Here is a 21,480-nt window from a genome sequence, read left to right on the forward strand (position 1 = left end):
TTATTTAAATTAAATCAGATGAAGATAAAATAGTCTATTATAAAATATTTCATAGTTCATAAATAATTAATGTAAATAAAGGGAGTAATACTTTAAATTTTGTGCTGTGGACCGAATTATTAGTGTAGGTCGTAGATTTTATTAGGTCACTAATAAAAAAATTTAATGAAATTTTATATTTTGATGCAAGAAAATACAAAAATAGTGTCATTTCAATGTTTTTAAAATATTTTTTATCCCAAAATACTAAGAAATCCTAAAAAACTTTTCCGATTTATTTTTCATAATTTTAAAAATATTTTTAAGTCATTTTGTAATATTAAAAAAATGTTAAAAACCCTTTTATATTCCACGATTACATTAAATATGGAAACAATTTTATTTCTGTTATATAGATGACCATGTTAGAGACAAAATTAATTTTTATTTATTTTTGTTGAATTGATGATTAAATTTATGTTTTTGTTTGATTAAATAATTATTTTTTGTAATTTATATATAAAAAATTATATTTAAAAAAGACCCCTACATTTTATTTATTTACACATTTTTTAAAAAAATTATTTTTATTTTTTTAAAATATTTTTATTTTTATTTTTATTTTTATTTTTATTTTTATTTTTATCAATTTCTCATTTTTATTTCTATGCAACCTAAACTCTATACAAAAATAAAATTAAGTCTCCTCTTCTATCTAAAAATGAGCTCTCAATGTTAATAGAAGAGCTCATAAATATAAAAAAAATAAAAAATCTTAATGAAAAATTAATCATTTATATATTCCACTATTTGAATGAAGATGAATGCAAAATCAAATTTATCTATAAATTTAAATTTAATTATTATTTTAAGTAATGATGTATGTGATTCGATTTATATATAATTTGATAAATTTTTGGATTAAGATCCAAACTGAACTTAAATGAATCGGATTAGTTTGATTTTATTTAATAATTAAATACATTCTAAATTTAATTTCTTAAACCCAAATACAATTGGTTTTAATTTAAAATTATATAAAATTTAAAAAAAAGCTTATGATCACATCATTGGGCATCTTATTTTTTCATATCTTAATCTTATAATTTTTTAGGTTGCACAAAAATAGAAACGATAAATGATACGAAACAAAAATAAAAAAATAATATTTTTTTAAAAAATAAAAAACATAAATGCAAGGGAAATGCATAAATAAAAAAATATATATAAGATTTTTTTATAAATAAAATTATAAAAATAAAATTTCATAATGTATTTTTAAAATAATTTTTGAAGATAATTAAAAAAATTTAAAATTTCATAAAAGATTTTCAATCTATGAATGACTTACGATATTACGGTATGCCGACCACAGGCTACCATCTCTCACCGAGTCGGCAAATAGCATGCAACATTCCGCTACTTGCACCCATTACCGCAATAGAGGACGATGTCGCGAATAATGCTGGGCCACTCAGCAATGAAAGTCTTGCCTAGTGGCGTGGCAGAAAACGGATCGTTGACTGCAAACGCGTCCGGTGCACCGTTTTGCACCGGATCTTGGCGCTTGTTTGATGATGCTTAACATCCAAGAAACCGACCCACACGGGTCCACCTACATGAGCCTACGTGGCTATGCAAGGTAATGTCATTTTTGTCCCACTTTGCTCGTCTAGTCTTGAAATATATTAGTTTTCTCTTTTGATTTAATTTTTGGGTAAATTAAATATGGTTATAAATTTATATATTATTAAGAGACACGCGATAATTTTTATCAAATGAAATATTTTTATTTATATGAAAATCAAATTTTCATTATTTTAAAAAAAATTAAGAATTTTACTAATTGGACGATATTTGGGGGGCAAGTAGTGTAATTTTATTCAGATGGGAGCGGAAGCTTGACCGTGTGTGGATGTGACACAAACGCACGGCATTAATTGCGTGGAGGAGATATTCAAAGGGAGTGGATAACAGTGGCCCAATGCCGTGGCCCATGGCTTTGATTGTTGGATAAGAGCTGCCCCAGGCAGCTCAAAGTTCTAAGCCACCTTTTGCATAACAGTTGGGTAATCTTATCATGTATTCACGTTAACAATACATTTATGACACTAAATTCTATCTTTTATTAATGATAATAACATATAAGTAATATTAATGATGTAAATTAATTATATCTTATTTTTAATGTCCAAATAATTCTGTTGGCCTTGATGAATGCATAGTTTGTTTTGGATCAATTAATTAACTAATTGAATTATTTAAATGTTAAACGTGAGATACAATAAATATATATTATTTAAAAATAAAGTATATTTATATTATTTAACTAATTCCCAACCATTGCCCTTAAAAACAATGACGATTAGTTTTATTATAAAAAATTATTGATATATTATTTGTTCTTATTTTTATAAAATATTGTTAAGGTATAACAATAAATTTATTTGCAACAAATAGGTGTTTCAGGTGTAGTATTCGGGAGATTTACATAGAAAGAAACTAGTTAGGGGTGCTGGTGAGTCTCTTGTGTAGATCATTTAATACTTAAATTAGTCTCTTGTTTAAAGTATAGAATATAAAAAGCAAATAAAGTTATAGTTTAAGTAAAGTTGTGAACCTATTATTACTAGAGGATGAGTATTTTATTTATAAGGAGATGAGACTAGTAGATGGAAGGAGAGTCACAATCTTTGGTTGGCATTTTGGACTTTCTTCTGAATTTGTAAGTGAGAATATCGAACGTAAAATAGACTTTGTTCTTCACGATCTTGCATCAACGATGTTTAGAGATCAAGTCTCTCAAGGTTTATGGTCTCTTAGAAAAGTTTATCGCATGGTTGGGAGAAAGCTTTTGAGTCTGTGTAACACGCAAAAGACTCTCAAATAATAGTAGTCGAATAACGCATGAATTCTCGAGAGTGTCTCTCAAAGGCCTCGAAGGATGAGGTCACTTGATTTATTGATCTTAATTATTCGATTTAGATTACTTGATCGATATCCCTTTCATGTACCTATGATTTGTTTATGTAGATTCTTTTTTCGATAAGCTTTTGGGCCTTCTTCTTTGGGCTTGGACCTATCCTTGGGCATGGGTTCGATTTCTTGGACACAACACAAGGTTTCATTCACGAGTGTTGTTGATACTTATTAAAGTGTACTTAATTTACTTTATTTATAGTATTCAAATACATTTATTGATTGAAAAAATATTTATCAACTAATAAAAGTATACATTAAATACACATTAACATATACCCTAAATAGCCATTGAATTCATTTAGCATTGCATGGAAGCTCGAATATTTAAATATTTAGTTATAATATTTTTAATAATACTTATATATGTTAATATATTATATTTTATATCATATTAATATTTTTGTACTAAAAAAAATAGATTTAGCTTCAAGATAAGTTTAAGAGAAAGAATCTCAAAGAAGGAGACTTCGGAGACCTTTTCAACAAAATAGTTTCCATAAGACTCTCCTGAGAGTTTCTACTAGCTATTTCCTAAGAAACCCTTCTACAAGCATTTATAAGGTTTATAGAATGACACGATGAAAATATATCAAATAACTTTTGAGATCTTTTTTTGAAAATTCATAATAGACAATCTCAAAATACTCACATGCTCAACGGTCTCAATTTTCATAAATAGGGATAATCTCTTCGATTGAGGTATACAATAACTTTTACATAAATTACTACTTAAATGCTTATTTATTTTTCACTGAAACTAACTTAAACACGAGAGACTTCATGCGGGAGACATATCACATCCTTCACTATCTTCTATTTTACAAGTTTTTCATAATTATAACATTATTATTATATTTTAACCACAACAAATATAAATATATAACATACTATTACATAAATATTATGAAAAAAAAAACATTTTCTTTAATCAAACTCAACCCATTTTAAGCTGTATAGTGTCATCGGATGATGAGGGTACAGTTGGTCGTCTTTATTGCTGTTAGGTGAGGCATGACACAGACAGATATCTATACATTCTGCATTTGAATTTCATTTTGTCTCAATTATTTGACTTTGCCAATGACCAAAATAAATTGACTATCTTAGGTAAATTTTGTTTGTATGCAATAATACGTATCTTAAGTCAGTCAATAGAGTTTGACAAATTAATAATTCAATAAAATTTAATTTATAATAATAAATATAAAAAGCATATTTAAGGGTTAGCAAAATTCTAGTTAAATCGAAATAATCGAATCGAACCAACCAAAATTGATAGTTTAGTTTGAGTCAATTTGTACACCAGCTTGGTTCAATTTTTAAATTTAAGTTTATTGATTATTTCATTTCAATTCAACTCGGTATACTTATTGAAAAAAATTAAAATAATCGAATCAACAGATATGTTAAAAACGATGTCATTTTTTTACTAAAATTAGTCGATTCAATTCAATTATTTCACTTTAATCAAAATTTTACTTACCCCTAATTACTTCAATTTGTTGCACTTTATTGTTTTTAATTTTTTTTACTTGAACTACTATTCGTTTAGTTCAGTTCGATTTTTTAAAAAGTTTAGTCTATTTAATTTGAGTAATTTGATCGATTCGGATAAATGTTGAGTGTTTATAATTTTTTTTATTATTAATCAAAATTAAAATATTTAAAAAATTAATTTAGATGAGCTAATATTTAAGTTTGCATCTGAATTTAAAATAAAATAAAAATTGGAGATATCTATCTCGCAGTAGAAAAACAAAATTAAAAATATCTGATTCAAGGCTCATTTGGCAAAACGGTTTGATTGCTTATAAGCTGTATCAATAACTTATAAGCTGTTAAGAAAAGTTGGTGAGGTGTTTGGTTGCACCTCACCAACATTTAAGCTATTTAGCTTAAACGTTATTGCCATAACGTTTTGCAAAAGCTATTGGGATATGGCTTTTGCAAAACGCTATTTATTTAGAAGTTGAGCTAATCAAGTATTTTATTATTTTACCCTCATCTTTTTGGTAATTTTCAACCATGCCCTATTCATCAACCTTTGCCTCCCGCCCTTTTCTTCTTCTTCAGCTCCTTCGGCTGCCGCCGTCGGCTGTCGCCCCCATCGATTGCTTCCCATCGGCAATCGCCCTTATTAGCAACATCGCCCACCATCTCCCCCACTGCTACTCCCATCGTCGCAAGTTGTTTGTTGCCCAGATCTACTTCAAGTTCGCCACTATCAACTGTTTGTCACCCCATTGGCCGCTGCCCGTCCTCGTCCGTGCTTCGCCTCTTTTCCTCTCTCATTACCGTCTGTGTGTTATATATATGTGTGTATATATATATAACAACAATAATACATAATAATATATAAACATTTATATATACATATAATAATATATATATATTAATATATTTTTAATAATTATATATAATTTGTTAATATTTAATAATAAAATTTTACATCATTCAATAATATGTCTATTTTCGTATTTTTATTAAGTTGTAATAATTTATAAACTCTTTCAAATTAAACACATAACTATTAATTAATAATTTAAAAATACATTTATTCAAACATATTATCAACTTAAACGCTACCTAACTTATACACTATAATTAATTTAAACAATATCTAACTTAAAACCTACAAAATTAAAAGCCCATCCAAACTAAGTTGGTTGCGGCCTCTGCTCCACGCAACGTACACGTGTACGGTGCAGATCTGTCCGAGTCGAAGCAACAACGCGCTTGTCACTTGCGCCGGGACGTACTTCAGCTGTATCAATGGAACGAAGACGACTTCGATCTCATCGCATCTCATCATAATCGTCAGAATCGTTAAAATTCAGTGCCTTAGCGGCGAAGATGAGTGAAGAAGGGAAGGAGAGAGGAGTCGCCAGCGGCGATCCCCACCACCACCACCACCACCATGGCGTGCCGCCGGAGCTTCAATACGGGACGTTCCAGGGTGTCGCGAACTACCCTCCGCAGCCGGCAATCGGCTTTCCTCAGCCGGTTCCGCCGCCCGGAGCCACCGCAAACCCTCAGTACTTTGCTCATGGCTATCAGGCCGTTCCAGGTCCCAATTCTCTGCCTCTCGCCCTTTCTTTCTTAATTGATGCAATTGTGTTGGAATTTTCCTCGATGTTGACCCCTTTAGATCTGAACAGCTGAAAAAGGGTTAGGAAAATGATGCAAAGGATTCCTTTTGTGCATTCTCTTGATAAGGTTAAAACGGTTCATTCAGTCTGAAAGGCATCGACTGTGATGCAGGGAACTTGAATCTGCTTTCTAGGGGAGCTCAAGGTGTAAAATTTTGTTAAAAACTGCTAATTCTTAGAATAATCTAGAAAAATTTAATTCTTTCAATTCCTTGATCTTAATCTGCCAAGCTCAAGCTGTATCCATTACTTGGGAATTTGTGCTGCATAGTGAAAAGAAAACTCAATTATGGCTAAAAATTATGAAAGCTACCAAAAATGGAAAATCTTAACAAAAAACAGAAAATATCATATTGAAGTCCTCTACTGTATCTGCTGTGACTTTATCAAAAAATTGATTTGGCTAAGAAAAATAGCTTAAAATGACAAAACTTCTAGTTAGAGGCCTTAAACAGTGGAATGTGGCAAATCACAAGTTCAATTATGGTTGATCTAATTCCGAAATGTTTCTTCTTTCATCTTGTCAAATTTAGCTCTAGTTTCGAGCTTGCATTTGCCACTTCCCAAATTTGCTATTGTCCTGTAGTTTTATATAATTCATTAGTGTGAGAGGTAAAAAAATGGGTTTTAACTTTCAACAAAGATTGACATATAGAAGTGGGTAATAAGATGTCACTGTTACAATTTTTCTATCAGTAGGATCGTGTGATAAATAAATGATGCCATACAGTGCCTCATCCACCGCTAGGGAAGTCAAAATACAATGATATCTGCTACAAAGGAGAGTTAAACCACTATAAGGAATCAGACTCAACACATCAACAGTTGATGCCTTTTTTTCTTTTTTGGCTGAATAACAGTCATGCCTTTGAAATAGCAATGAAATGCAATTGAACCACATGATCTAGGAACTTCCCATTTTTCTTGGGTAAATTTAATTGTCTGAGTTGTTATATATTAATTCAGGTATTTGCTTCTTAATTTAATTTACTTTGATACTGCTTCAGGTTATGCAGTTGCTGAAGGAACACCTGTAAGAGAACGTCGCCTTCGTTGCTGTGGTTGTGGGATGGGTTGGGTCTTGTAAGTAGCCATTCCAATGCTAATTATTTTTAAATGATTTTAGGTCTCAGTTTATGCCTTTTTGCCATGAGTTGAAGGATATGGTGTTGGTTTCAAACTTGCTTGGCCGCTTTTGCATATTTTCTCCTGGAGTATGAAGTTCCTGCCTATAAACATGTGGATTGAGGTTTCACAAGAAAATAGGAATTTCCTCTAGACTTAATCTTTCATGCATACCGTCTCAAGATGTCACTTCTATATGAATACAACAAAGGATGCAATTGTCCACATTCTGTTGAGGAACAGTAACCTTGTCGACAACAACTAACTTCTTGCCCCCTCATCTTTTTGGCAGTTTCCTTAAAGTCATCTATGGGCAAAACAAGACAAGAAGAATAGAAACAGTTTGGTGATTGACCAGACAACAAGAGGCAACAGAATCGGAAAAATAGAATAATATGAAACGTGCTGTCAAATTCAACCTACCTATTATGTGTAACATGAGAGTAGGTATTAAGAATATGCTTATAGATTTTATGGATTTTGTGGCCTTACAAGAAAAATAGAACAAGAAACAAGATCATACATAATAAGTTTAGAGTGCCTCCTATTAATGATAAGATGTGAGAGTCACAATTAAGATTGTTTGGACATGTGAGAAGAAGATCAATATTTGCACTTGTAAGGCAAATGGATAAAATGGAGAAAGTCATAACAGAGAAGGGAGAGAAAGATCAAAGAGAACTTAGTGTATAAACCTTTAAACATGATGTTAGATATAATGGCCTTATAAAGGTATGGCCATAGATAGATACGGTTGGAGGTATAGAGATGTTCTTCACATAAACAAGAGATCACTTGAATCTTATTTTTATAATGAGGTTCCAATAAAGAAGAAGATAAATGTGAGAGAATGGGCAGTCTAGTAGAGTGGTAATTTTGAACTGCCTAGAAGTTTAAAGGAATTGAGAGGAAGAGGAATCAATAAACCAAGAGAGTCAAAGAATTGGCAATGTGCAGAAATGGATATCAAAAAGAAGAGGATCATCTTTTCTACCTGAGAAGGAGCCTTTTGTTTCAAACACAAAGTGGAGGTCTCTGGGACCATGATTGAGCAGGCATTGCATTTGTCACCCTTTTTCCTAATGAGACGTGGATCCCTTGTTTGGCATCCTTGAGTTGTTTCCTTCTCAACATTCCACAAGTCAGTGGGCGCTATATCCAATTGTACAACCTGCACATCACTTTTCCTTGGTACACAATTCTATCTATCAAGGCTAGCCAAAGTGAATTCCTCAAAAGGGAGGGACCTACTTTTATGTTACCTTGACTCCTAACCCCTAATCAACAAGCCCCTAGGGATCATGAGTGGAAAGGGGGAAAGAGTAGGACCCTGCTTCAGTGTCAGTCATGGGGAGACCATCCTCATTAATATGGGTGAGGGGATCTTCTAATACGAGGGGAGTGGTCAAGTTTAGGGTTTTTGAGCCACTCCTTATTTGGAGAGTTGAATCAATCCCATAGTATTGGGTGCTAAAATGCTATACCATTTAGGATCAGATCATGAAAAATATAGAAAATATGAGAAAATAGAGAACACAAGGATTTTAACGTGGTTTAGCCTCAATGCCAGCACCCATGTTCCTAGCACAGGGGGATAATTTACTAAATGGGTGGTTTTACATGGATAAACCACAAACCATTCCATACAAAGGTGCACTCTCTTGGTATTCCCCTCCTCGAAGCCATGGCCCTTAATCGTCTCACACATGGTAACAATGGTGAATACTACCTTAGCACGCACACACAATAACCCTTGCATTTTGGCTTTTTGGCACATATACAATAAGGGGTGGGAGTGCCTATTTATAGGCAAAACCCAAGTGTGAATGCCTTGGTATTTGAGGAGCATCTTAACCATTAGCTAGTGCAAGATGAGTGCCACCTCAGAAGAGCAACAAGTACTTGCCAAATGGTGATTGAGGAGATTAACTACATAGCTACTTTTGGAGTGGTTCCACATGGCGATTGAAGAATGATTGTCCCCAACAACATACCATCCATGGTGGTGAGAAGCTGAAAGGAGAAAATGTAGGAGAATGATGAAATTAACGACTTGAAGATATACTGTGTTAATGATGGTAATCTTGAAATCGTTGAATCTATTTTTTGGACACATGGGTGTCAAGCCTCAAGTATGAGGCTTGGGCAATTTTGGAAGAATCGGGAATTTGAGGAAGAGAAAGAGAGGGAGAACTTGAATTAAGAAGAGGGAGAGAAATAGAGAGAGGAATTAGAGAGGGAAAGATCCGAATGTATTCATTGATAGATCCCATCCTCACATACAATGCCCATTTATAGGCTCGCCCAACTAGTTGTTATCACAACTGATTCTTGCAAGTGGCTTAGGCAAAACCGCCCGCACATGCAATCTGTTATAGCCATTCTGTTATTACTACTTATAGCTATGCATCTCTAGTTTATTACACATAAGCCATTAGGCTTGTGATAGTCCCGGCCCCTTAAAAGCTTCCTTGTCCCCAAGGAAGGTGAGTAGTTGAGCAGTGCGTGGAAATTGACTTAGCAGCTGGGGAAGGTATTCCCAAGTGGTATACTCTGGGTGACGGTTGGACCACTGAACCAAAACTTGGATGAGAGGTACGGGGCCCTGATGGATTACTCGCCGGTCGATGATGGCTAATGGTTCCTCGTCGCCGTCGGCCTCTTCGGCTGCAGGAGGTGGTTCGGAGCTTACAGTAGCATTGGGCTCGATGAACTTCTTCAATAGGGAAACATGAAATACTGGGTGACATTCCACGTGGGGAGGTAACTGCAATCTGTAGGCGACTTGACCGACCCGCTCCAAGATGAGAAATGGTCCAAAGTACTTAAGACTGAGCTTGGTGGGGGTGACCTTAGAAAAAGAGGATTGTAGGAACCGTCGAACCTTTAAGAAGACTCGATCACCCACTTCGAAGTTTCGGTCACTTCGTTTGTGGTCTGCGACTTGTTTCATCTTGTTGTTAGCGATGGCCAACTCTTGCTTGAGGAGTGAGATCATCTCCTGCCGGTCTTGCAAATACTCAGCTACGTTAGTTCGCACCCTATTGGTACCCGTCATGGTAGGCATTATAGGTGTCTGGTATCCGAATAGAGCCTCAAAGGGAGTTTTCTCGATAGTGCTGTGGTAAGTTGTGTTATACCACCACTGAGCTAAAGAAAGCCACTTACCCCAACTCTTAGGCCGAGCAAAACACATACATCGCAAGTAGGATTCCAAGCATTGGTTGACCCTTTCGGTCTGCCCATCAGACTCCGGATGGTATGCTGATGACATGTGTAGACTCACCCCTAAGTTCTTGAACAACTCCTGCCAGAAGTGGCTGGTAAATATTTTGTCGCGATCTGAGATGATGGATTTAGGTAGGCCATGCAGTTTGGCCACTGTATCAATGAACACTCGAGCAATCTCCTGGGCTGTGAATGGGTGAGTGAGGCCAATGAAGTGAGCAAATTTGGTCAGCTGATCGACCACAACTAGAATCGCGTTTCGGCCCTCTGATTTGGGCAAGCCCTCGATGAAATCCATGGATATCTCCTCCCATGCTCTGTCTGGTATAGCCAGTGGCTGTAACAATCCTGGATAAGCCACTTGTTCATGCTTGCATCGTTGGCACGTCATGCAAGCTGTCACATATTCCATAACTTCTTTCTTGAGGCCAGGCCAAAAGAACATCTGTCGAACCCAGTAATAAGTAGCTCGAACCCCCGAGTGTCCCCCTAGTGGAGAGCTATGTAATGCTTGTAAGATCTTAGTTCGTAGTTCCTTGTCATTGCCGACGACCAATCTGCCTTTAAACCTGATCAACCCGTTGGCCATAGAATATCCCTGCTCATTGGTGTGCCGCACGGCTAATTGGGTTTGGAGGGATTTGGTCCACTCAGACTTCTCATAGCTTCCAGTAATGTCTTTGACCCAATCAGTCACCACGACGGTGATTGCCTCACATGCCCCTACTTCTGATCTTCGTGACAGAGCATCTGCCACAATGTTTTCCTTTCCCCGCTTATACTGTATCACATAATTCAGGCCCAACAATTTGGATATTCCCTTCCTTTGCAAATGCGTATGTAGCTTCTATTGGAGGAGGTGTTTTAGGCTATCATGGTCAGTACGTATTATGAAGGGGGCTCCTTCCAAATAATGTCTCTACTTGTCGATAACTATAATCATGGCTAACAGTTCTTTCTCATACACACTTAGCCCTCGGTGTCGAGCAGCCAGTGCTTGACTGATGTAAGCGAGGGGTTTCCCTTCTTGTGTCAGCACTGCGCCTACCCCGATGTCGCATGCATCAGTTTCCACCACAAAAGCCTTAAAGAAATCCGACAGCGCCAGAACTGGGGCTTGTGTCATCGCCTTTTTTAGGGTGTTGAAAGCTTGCTCAGCCTGGGAATTCCATCCGAAGTTGTCCTTCTTGAGTAATTCAGTCAATGGCTTACTGATCACTCCATAATTCTGTATGAATCTTCTGTAATATCCTGTTAAGCCAAGAAATCCCCTTCGCTCCCTTATTGTCAAAGGCTTGGGCCACTCCAACATTGCTGCAATTTTACTGGGGTCGGTGCTGATTCCTCGGCCAGAAATGATATGCCCTAAATAATCCACCTCATTCTTTGCAAAGGAACACTTAGAGAGTTTAACAAACAATTGATTAAATTTCAGGATTTCAATTGTGGTTTGCAGGTGGGCTAGGTGTTGTTTGAGGTTGGGGCTGTACACTAAAATGTCATCGAAGAAGACTAAAATAAATTTCCGTAAGTATGGGGCAAAGAGGTGGTTCATAAGGGCCTGAAAAGTGGCTGGGGCATTGGTGAGCCCAAATGGCATCACCCGAAATTCATAGAGGCCTTGGTGTGTGCAGAAGGCTGTTTTATGGATGTCGACAGGGTTCATTCTAATTTGATGATACCCTGCCCTCAGGTTTAGTGTTGTGAAGATGGCAGCACCATTTAGCTCGTCTAATAGGTCTTCAATCAAGGGAATGGGAAATTTATTTTTCACGGTAAGGTTGTTTAACTGCCTATAGTCTATGCAAAAGCGCCAAGTACCATCCTTCTTTTTTACGAGAAGAACGGGTGAGGCGAAAGGGCTTTAACTCGATTGGATAATGGCTATTTGGAGCATATTTTTGACCTCTTTTTCAATCTCAGCCTTCTGATAAGGGGGATAACGGTAGGCTCGAACGTTTACTGGCTCAGAATTGGGTTTCAAAGGTATAGTATGATTAAACAGACGGTTTGGAGGTAGGGTGCATGGTTCCACAAATAGTTCCTGAAATTTTATAAGTAATGGACCTAATTCAGTAGGGAAGGTTACCGTTGCAAAGAGGTCGGAAGTGGGAGGGCTCTCCTGCTCATCTTTTCCTATCGTTTGAATGGAAAATAGCTGGGATATCTGCCCTTCTCCTTTCATTAGCAACTTCTGTAATTTTTTCCCTGTGATCATCTTGCATTCCTCTGCCTCGAGGCACCCCTTTAACGTCAGCTTCCGGCCTTTCAAATCCAGTGTGACTTCCAATTTATTGAAGTCGAAAGTCAGAGAACTTACTGTCCTCATCCAATCCACCCCAAGGACGATGTCACAGCCTCCTAGTTCCAGAATTCTTAGATCCGTAGAGAACTCTTCCCCTTACATCAGCCATTTAAACCCTACACTCTTATGATTGCTGTACATTTTGTTGCCGTTAGCTACCGTTACCGATAAGGGAGAAGTATTTACCAAGGCACACCCTAGTTCCACGGCAGTTGCTTCATTGAGGAAGCTGTGGGTGCTGCCACTATCAATCAACACCATCATTCTTCTCCTGCCCACTCTCCCTTCAACCTTAATGATTTGCCCTGCATGCTCCCCTTTTAGTGCATGAAATGAAATTTCCCCTCTTTCACTGACGGGATCACCTTGAGGAACTTCCGCCTCTGTTTCTTCAAGGTCTTCTTGCCCCTTCTCTAATATTTGCTCCTCTCCACCCTCCATGTTTAGTAGCTGCCTTCTACATTGGTGGCCAGGACTATAAGGATCTCCACATCTGAAACAGAGCCGCAACTGTCTCCTTTGTTCCATAGTGGGATTTTTGACCGCCACGGCTTGCTGACTTCCTCTGGGTGGACCCGTACCTCCTGCCGCCCCTATCTCCCGTGCATGACCTCTAGGAGGTAGACTGATTAACGGTCCTGTTCGAGAGGAGGCCCTATTCCTTTTGTAGATAGCTTCTAACGTCAATTCTTGTAATATGGCCTTTTCTGCGGCTTGTCTAACCGTGAGTGGCATCATCATCTTTACCATGGATCTCAACTCATCCTTGAGCCCATTGATAAAGCTGGATATAAAATATTGCTCAGTAAGTGATGGTTGGGCGTTCCACATTAGAGCTCCTAACTCTTCAAATTTCTCTAAATACTCCGTTACCGTCCCTTCTTGCCGAAGTTTGTTGAATTCTTCTATCACATCCGCCAAATTCTTTTCTCCAAAACGCCTACACAGTTCTTCGGCAAAATCGATCCATCTCACCCCAATTCCTTGGTACCTATACCATCCTTGAAACCAGGAATTAGCCGTATCATTAAGATAGGTTGTGGCCAATGTAATTCGCTGAGTCTCAGCCACATTATAATACTGGAAGAAACGTTCACACTGGCGCACCCACCATCTTGGCCTTGTCCCATCAAATAATGGTATCTCCAGCCTTGGCATTGGCGTGTGAGTACCAGGTTGTAATTGAAATTCCCTCACTTGAGGATTCATGTCAACTCCTTGCACCCTTTCCGACTCCGCTTCTCCTGTAGGTCTCGGGAGTATTCCAGATCTGTTCGAATTTGGACCAACTCCAGATCGCAGGGGAAATTCTGTTGGCAAACGGAATTGTGGTAAGGATGATAGCATATTAAACATGCTATTGATCCTTTGACCAAACTGATCCATCGTTTCTCTATGCCTTTCCAGCTCGCGGTGCATATCCTCGCGAGAAGTCGCCAGTTCCTCTCGCATTCCTTCTCGCATTGCAGCCACATCTTCCCTGCTTTGGGTGATAGCCTCGTGTGTCTGCGTCATTCCGAACTCCAGTGCTTCCATTCTTGTTTCCAATTATTTGAGTCTCGTTCCTTCCGCCATCGTCTGCTTCACACTTTCTTCAAAAAACACTGCCGAGGCTGCTAGCTCTGATACCAATTGTCAAGCCTCGAGTATGAGGCTTGGGCAATTCTGGAAGAATCGGGAATTTGAGGAAGAGAAAGAGAGGGAGAATTTGAATTAAGAAGAGGGAGAGAAATAGAGAGAGGTCCTCACATACAATGCCCATTTATAGGCTCGCCCAACTAGTTGTTATCACAATTGATTCCTGCAAGTGGCTTAGGCAAAACCGCCTGTACATGCAATCTGTTATAGCCATTTTGTTATTACTACTTATAGCTATGCATCTCTAGTTTATTACACATAAGCCATTAGGCTTGTGACAATGGGACATTTATGATGATAGTCTTGGATGATATGGTCTTTAGAGGAGCATAACCCTTCAAGATATAGCTTAAATTATCAACTTTTCTGCATAAATTAGGACGATAGGGACCATTGGTGGTTCTGTAGGTCTCTCTATTTTACTCTGATTCTTCTTTTATTTTTTATTTTCTTGCTGGCAACTCCACTGTAAACTTAGGGTGTGTTTGATTGGGGGGTGGAAAGTGGAGTGAAATTCCAATTCCATGGAATTCCAATTCTCACCCCACCCCCTAGGAATTCCAATTCCTTGATTTCAAGAAAAATCTTCACTTTTTGAACTAAGATGGAATTCAAATTCCATGGAAAAAAAAAACTGTTTGATGGAATTTTCTGAAATTTGGATGGAAAATGAATTCCACCCCTATCAAATGCACCCTTGGTACTTTCTTCTTCCTGGAAAATGCTTTCTTGCTATTTTTTTATGGCACAAACAATACCTTTCAGGAAATCCTTCCAGACCCAGATTATGATCTTCACTTACCTTGCATACATTGTTTAAACCAAAGTAGTGCCAAGCTCTATTCAGATAACTGCAAGTTTTCTTGAATCAGTCATTTACAATTGCCAGATATGAGCCTGTATTTCCCTTTTCATGCAGCTTGTGTGCAAGTAGTGTTCAGTTCACTTAGTCATGAAAATAATCTGCGATGTTGTGCTTTTATGTGAAGAGGTTCAATTTTGATGATTGAAGTGCTGAAGTCACAATTTCTATTGCCTATAATTTTGTTGTGAAATCAATAATAATGTCAGTGCCAGAGTTGTTGAGTTCAGTAGCCTGATATGCCAGATTTTGATGTTATACTCTGGATTCTGTAAATATTCTTTTACGGGAATGCATATTCCTGCCATACACTGTCTAGAGGAACTTCTTAGTAACACTATGGTTGATACAAGCTGTCTGTTTTCTGAAGGTTTATCATTGGTTTTTTCCTTGCTGCTATCCCCTGGTATGTTGGAGCATTCATTCTACTTTGTGTGAGATCGGTTGATTACAGAGAGAAACCTGGATATATCGCTTGCACAATCGCTGTGAGTCATTCTTTTTCTCATTGCTTTTTAATTCTTCAGAAACAGGATTCTCCAATTCGGTGATCTTAGATTTTAGTTTATGAACATTCATGAACTTAGCCTCACATGTTTTGGTGTGACTTCCCTTCCATATATAAATACAAGTCTAGAGTAAAATAACAACTTATTCAGGTGCTGTGCTGCAACTTATTAATGTCCAACCCCCTTCATTTAACTTTATTTAGAAAGGGCATTTTAATGAAGTATAGTTTTTCAAATTATTATATATATATATATATATATATATATAATATAGAAGTAGAGTTTTTTCTTTTAATGGAATTCAGGTTTTTGCCTGGTCATTCCAGTTTGATCCAGGCAGAGTTGTAGACCTGGCAAGTTACAAAGTTTGCCACGGGTATATTACCTATTTATTGAAGTCGCATTTCTTGTGCCTTTTTCTAATGCTGTAAAACCATAAAGATTATGTTCAATAACCTGGTCCATACGTACAGGTTGATAGGTAGAAGCCAATACTCGTCCTTACTAATTGTTGCTAATGCTTATACGATAACACCTTTCTGCTACTAGACTGTCATGTTATTTATCATAGTGAAGCGGATCCTTTGATAATCCTCCCCCATTTGTTAGCTCATAATAACTCTGTCCATTCGATTCTCAGACTGCTCCACATGTGCAGGCTGTTATTGCGACAGTTGCAATCCTTTTTGGTGCTACAAAGGTTGACTGGTAATCTGGGATCGAGCAGTTTGTCGTCGATGTTGCAAATGGGTCTTAATCTGTAATCTGCAAACTTTAGTGTGGCACCATCCGGGGCGTCGGTTAAACCTATTTTCTGGAAGTGAATCCTGTGCACTTTGAATTGTAATAAGAACTATTGAATAATTCATTTGTGCACCGAACTTGCTTGTACAGGCTTGGAGTGAAGAACATTGACATTGTGCATGATTGTATGATATCCCAAAATTTGTCACATTCATTGATTGTGGGTATTATGAGTTTATGATTTGATTTATGAATTGGTTATGTGAATGATTGAGGAACCAAATGCAATAGAAGATAGAAAAGAGGAGAGGAGACTTTTAATGCTATTGCTGTCTTGTATATATTATCAGTTGGAAAGGACTAATGGCACTAATTTGAACCAAATTAAAAGACATGAATAATATGGTAAACTAAACACAAAAAGTTACATAATCTGGCACTAATTAACAGATGAGCAAAAAAATAATCTAAAAGATTAAACATGCCCTAAACCCTATGGACATTAGGCTACTGCGACAATATTATTATTCTCTTAAATCCTTTAAACTCAATTGATAGTGATAGTGGACTGTGTGGAACCTTGGGAGGTGATCGTTGGTGATGGTCTCCTGGTTTCTATCGGTATCTCTTATATCATCTTTTTTTTGGCATCTTCTCCGATGTCTCTCTAACATCTTTTTCGATATCTCTCATCTACTTTTTCTAGTGTTCCTATTTTTTTTTGGAGTCACCTTGTTTGGGGGGCCCTAGGCATGGGCTTTAGTAATAGCCTATGTTTTGAGTCAGCCCTAATCAAATGATCACAAGCAACTTGAGTCGACACTTGGCTAAGGCTTTATAAATAAAAAGAGTTTTTTTTTTTTTTTTTTATCTTATAAACTCTTATTACTTACTTTTAAGTTCATGCAACTCGTTACAAATCCTAACCAGAGTCTTGTCCAACACAATAACATCTTCAAGAAGCTTTTCTAGGCTTTGAAGGCTATTGGTGAAGTTGAACAAGAAGGTTATTGGGAGCCAATGAATGCAATGCCAGGTGCTACAATAGCACATGGTGTTCTTCATATGGGATTGCTTCAAATTGTAATAATCAATTAAGGAAGAAAATAAAAGTAATAAAGTGCATTTATTGCTATCTCTATCTCTATCTCTACTGCTTAGAATGTCTCTATCTTTAAAAGGCCAGAAGGGCAACAACATTAGACATTAATCCATTGCCATGAACCCAACAGTAGTCACATCATTGCCATCATCAATGGGGATCTCCTTGGCTCTAGTTGCTCTTCTGATGATGATGGGATGGGCATGGAGTGTGGTGAACTGGATCTGGTTGAAGCCCAGGCGATTAGAGAGAACCTTGAGAGAGCAGGGCTTCCATGGAAATCCCTACAAGCTCTTTCATGGAGACTCCAAGGAGATGATCACAATCGAGAAAGAAGCTCAGTCCAAGCCCATGGACATTTCGAATGACATCATAGCCAGAGCACTGCCTTTCCACCATCTATCCACCAACTGCTATGGTATTTTTCTTTTTCTTCTATAATTGATGGAAACTTGTAATAAGTGTAAAATAACTCACAAAACAACATCAAGTAAGTTAAAAAAAAAAAAATATGTAGGAAGTTTCTCCTAAAGAGATTTGAATCCCGGCTCATAAAAAATATATTAGTATAGTGTTTTATCACTGATTATACAGCGTAACGAAATATTAACTCTTGATTAGGATTTTAGTATTTAATTTAGTTAATATATATATTTTTTGTAGATCCAAATCTGCTGGTAATCCTTTTCTTTCTTTATAATTTTTGTGGGAATCATTTTGAGAAATGATGTCTGATAAGATTAATTTTAGGAATGATTTTGCAAACTCAATCAAGTGGTTACGAAAAGGTGGTTTTAAGCTCGACTAGCTCAGTGAAAACTCACCCTCTATCGTAACAAGGTAACAGTATTAAAAAGTACAGCTGGATCACCTCTTTTTTAGAAAATATACAAATTTCTCAGTTTATAATTAATCAAAATTAAAATAAATTAAGCTGAGAACATTCATCAACAAACCATTATAATTTCTGTTTAGATCAATTATCTTGAACTAATCTCCTCTGCTTCTTGCAAATAATATGTTAATGGGCTAATAATTTTCAGGTAAAAATTATTTTATGTGGATTGGTCCTCTGGCAAAGATAAACATTGAGGATCCCAAACTGATAAGGGAAGTCTTGCTTAACCATGAAGTGTTCCAGAAGCCAATGAGCAACCCGCTTGGCAAGCTGCTCCTCAAAGGCCTTCTTGTCCAGGAAGGTCAGAGCTGGGCTACCCACAGAAGGATTATCAACTCAGCTTTCCATCCTAGAAAATTAAAGGTAAGCTCTGTCCTTAATTTTCTTCAATTGCTAATTAATCAAAATATTTTGTTCATATAAATATGTGTGTGTTTATATATGCAAAACTCGACAAAAAGTCAGTGTACTCTATAGTCAGTTGACTTATGTTTAAAAATGTGTCTAAGGAATCGTATAATTTTAGGTAATTGTAATTAAATGGGACGAACTTGAATATACGAATCTAGAAAATGTTAAATAATTGGAGTAAGTTTGAATTGATGAATAAGAGATATAGAGTGCATTGTGATAGAGGAAACAATTATAAATGTGATTATGTTGATGATTTCGTTGTGTTGATTATTGTAGAACATGGTACTAGCAATGAACCAAAGTTGTAGGGAGATGATAAGAAAATGGGAGGCATTGGTGTCAACAAGTGGTGGAGCTTGTGAGTTGGATGTGTGGCCTTATTTCTCCAATTTGGCAGCCGATGTGATCTCTCGAACAGCGTTTGGTAGTAACTACGAACAAGGAGAAAGAATCTTTCGACTCCAAAGGGAGCAAGCCATGCTTGCATTCCAAGTTCTTCAATCTGTTTATATCCCCGGATCGAGGTAATTGTCTCTTTTAACACTATATTGAAATTTATATTATAGTAAAAATCACCTAATATCAAAGATGTTTGAACCCCTCGAGATAGCATAGATGATCCGCTATACACGTTTGAGAGGAGCTTGGGTTACTGTACGTCGTGGGTTACGAGTTGTGATAATCTGTAACTATTTTGAGGGGTCAGGTTTTGGGATTTGGCTTGCGACTCATCTATGCATACATCTTGAGTAGAGACGAGACATACCGTAATATATTTAATAAGTGTAATATTTGAATTCTAATTAAATGTAAAGATTTGAGATAATTTGGTCTAAAAATAATAATTATTTTTCTTGTGCTTTGGCTTTCCAATAAAAACTCCAAATTCTTACTTTGATCATTTGTTGTTAGTAAAAGTGTTCTTTTAATTGCATAAGTTATTTTTAACTCAATTCTTTTTATTTTTAGAAAATTACACTGACTAGTTGTACTTTTCAAAAATGATAACAAACTACTCTTGAGAATAAATTTATATTACATGCGACACTATTGAAATATTAAAAAATTAATCGAAATTCTTAAAAACTTCTCCATAAAATAAAAGTTCGTGTAATTTCTAAAATACAAAGAATACTCGTAATTTAACGAAACTTTAAAGGTTTCAAATGTAATTTATCATTCTTAATTTTACTATATATATAATTCTCATTATATATATATAAAAAAAAACACTTTTATGATTTCTCAGGGTATAGCCAAACAGGGTATAAGTTTGATGTCTCATATCAGGCCAGCCTTGACTTGCAATCTTGTTATCTTCTATGATAATGCCATTGATGTGAATGAACTCTTTTCAAGGTTTCTGCCCACAAAGACGAACAGGAGGATGAAAGAAATCCATGGGGAAGTGGGAGCTCTACTGAGAGACGTGATCACCAAGAGAGAGAGAGCGATCCAGGAAGGAGACGATCATGCAGAAGATGATTTGCTCGGAATACTGTTGAAGACGAACTTGAAGGAAATTCAGGAACAAGGAAACAAGAAGCAGAGTGGGCTGAGTATCGAAGAGGTGATCGAAGAGTGCAAAACGTTCTACTTTGCCGGCCAGGAGACCACCTCGGCTTTGATCACCTGGGCGATGGTGCTGCTCGCCATTCATCAGAACTGGCAAGCTCGTGCTAGACAAGAGGTTTTGGCTGTCTTTGGGGACGACGAACCACACTTCGATGCCCTCAATCAACTCAAACTTGTGAGTGTTTCCATCGTCACCCACAAATTTGATTTCAAATCATGCACGATTATCTCTGTTTTTGTGATCATATATATATGTATGCAGTTAACGATGATTCTGTACGAGGTTCTGAGGCTGTACTCAGTCGGGCCCGTGCTCATTCGGACGACACAGAAAACGGCGAAACTCGGGGACTATGTTCTTCCTCCGGGAGTCGTTATCTCAATCCCGATCATCGCAGTTCATCACAATCCAGAATTCTGGGGCGACGATGCGGCCGAGTTCAAGCCGGAGCGATTCGGCGACGGCGTTCCGGAGGCGGCGAAGAGCCGCGGCACATTCTTCCCGTTCAGCAGAGGCCCCAGGATCTGCATTGGCCAAATGTTTGCTCTGATGGAAGCAAAGCTGGCGATGGCAAAGATCCTAAGGCACTTTCTGTTCAAGCTTTCGCCTTCTTACGTCCATGCGCCGTGCGTTCGTGCAGTGCTGCAGCCTCAGTATGGTGCTCGCTTGATCATTGAGAAAATCTAGAATATATATATATATATATATAAAACATATATGTGTGTGTGAGAGAGAGAGAGAGAGGGGAAATTATAGAACAATCTCCAACATTTAGGGTTGCAATTGATGCGTTTCATACACACAATAAAATATCCTTTTGACTAGTGATACAAATTATGTGCATAAATTCAATCACCCAACAATCATATTTTTTCATCTCAATAAAGCATATTATATATATATATATATATGTGTGTACAAAGTATCTTTCCTAAGCTGAATAGTGAAAAGTGATTTTGAAATATGAGA

The 21,480-nt window shown here is 36.9% G+C and overlaps 2 protein-coding genes across 3 annotated transcripts; both read left to right on the forward strand.

Moving 5' to 3' along the window:
* The first annotated feature begins 5,684 nt into the window (after positions 1–5,684).
* LOC127792237 (60S ribosomal protein L18a-like protein) lies at positions 5,685–16,771 on the forward strand. Of its 2 annotated transcripts, none has more exons than XM_052322682.1 (4): positions 5,685–6,028; positions 7,118–7,193; positions 15,639–15,756; positions 16,418–16,771. In XM_052322682.1, the coding sequence occupies exons 1-4, from the start codon at positions 5,815–5,817 to the stop codon at positions 16,487–16,489; spliced, it is 480 nt and encodes a 159-aa protein (XP_052178642.1). In that variant the 5' UTR covers positions 5,685–5,814; the 3' UTR covers positions 16,490–16,771. The 2 variants fall into 2 exon arrangements, with proteins under 2 accessions (XP_052178642.1, XP_052178643.1); XM_052322683.1 differs by having other exon boundaries at positions 5,705–6,028; positions 16,436–16,771.
* A 983-nt stretch (positions 16,772–17,754) lies between these two features.
* Positions 17,755–21,202, forward strand: LOC127791465 (cytochrome P450 72A397-like). Its single transcript, XM_052321363.1, has 5 exons — positions 17,755–18,041; positions 18,667–18,884; positions 19,212–19,459; positions 20,295–20,685; positions 20,773–21,202. The coding sequence occupies exons 1-5, from the start codon at positions 17,777–17,779 to the stop codon at positions 21,196–21,198; spliced, it is 1,548 nt and encodes a 515-aa protein (XP_052177323.1). The 5' UTR covers positions 17,755–17,776; the 3' UTR covers positions 21,199–21,202.
* Positions 21,203–21,480: the final 278 nt, after the last annotated feature.

This window comes from Diospyros lotus, chromosome 15 (genome assembly GCF_014633365.1).
Source record: "Diospyros lotus cultivar Yz01 chromosome 15, ASM1463336v1, whole genome shotgun sequence".
NCBI classification, from domain to species: Eukaryota; Viridiplantae; Streptophyta; class Magnoliopsida; order Ericales; family Ebenaceae; genus Diospyros; species Diospyros lotus.

Coding starts and splice junctions, on each gene's coding strand:
- LOC127792237 (XM_052322682.1), top strand. CDS start 5,815: ATGAGTGAAGAAGGGAAGGAGAGAGGAGTCGCCAGCGGCGATCCCCAC. Junction 7,194..15,638: donor TGTGGGATGGGTTGGGTCTT/GTAAGTAGCCAT, acceptor TGTTTTCTGAAG/GTTTATCATTGGTTTTTTCC. Junction 15,757..16,417: donor ATATCGCTTGCACAATCGCT/GTGAGTCATTCT, acceptor TTCGATTCTCAG/ACTGCTCCACATGTGCAGGC.
- LOC127791465 (XM_052321363.1), top strand. CDS start 17,777: ATGGGGATCTCCTTGGCTCTAGTTGCTCTTCTGATGATGATGGGATGG. Junction 19,460..20,294: donor GTTTATATCCCCGGATCGAG/GTAATTGTCTCT, acceptor ACTCTTTTCAAG/GTTTCTGCCCACAAAGACGA. Junction 20,686..20,772: donor CCCTCAATCAACTCAAACTT/GTGAGTGTTTCC, acceptor ATATGTATGCAG/TTAACGATGATTCTGTACGA.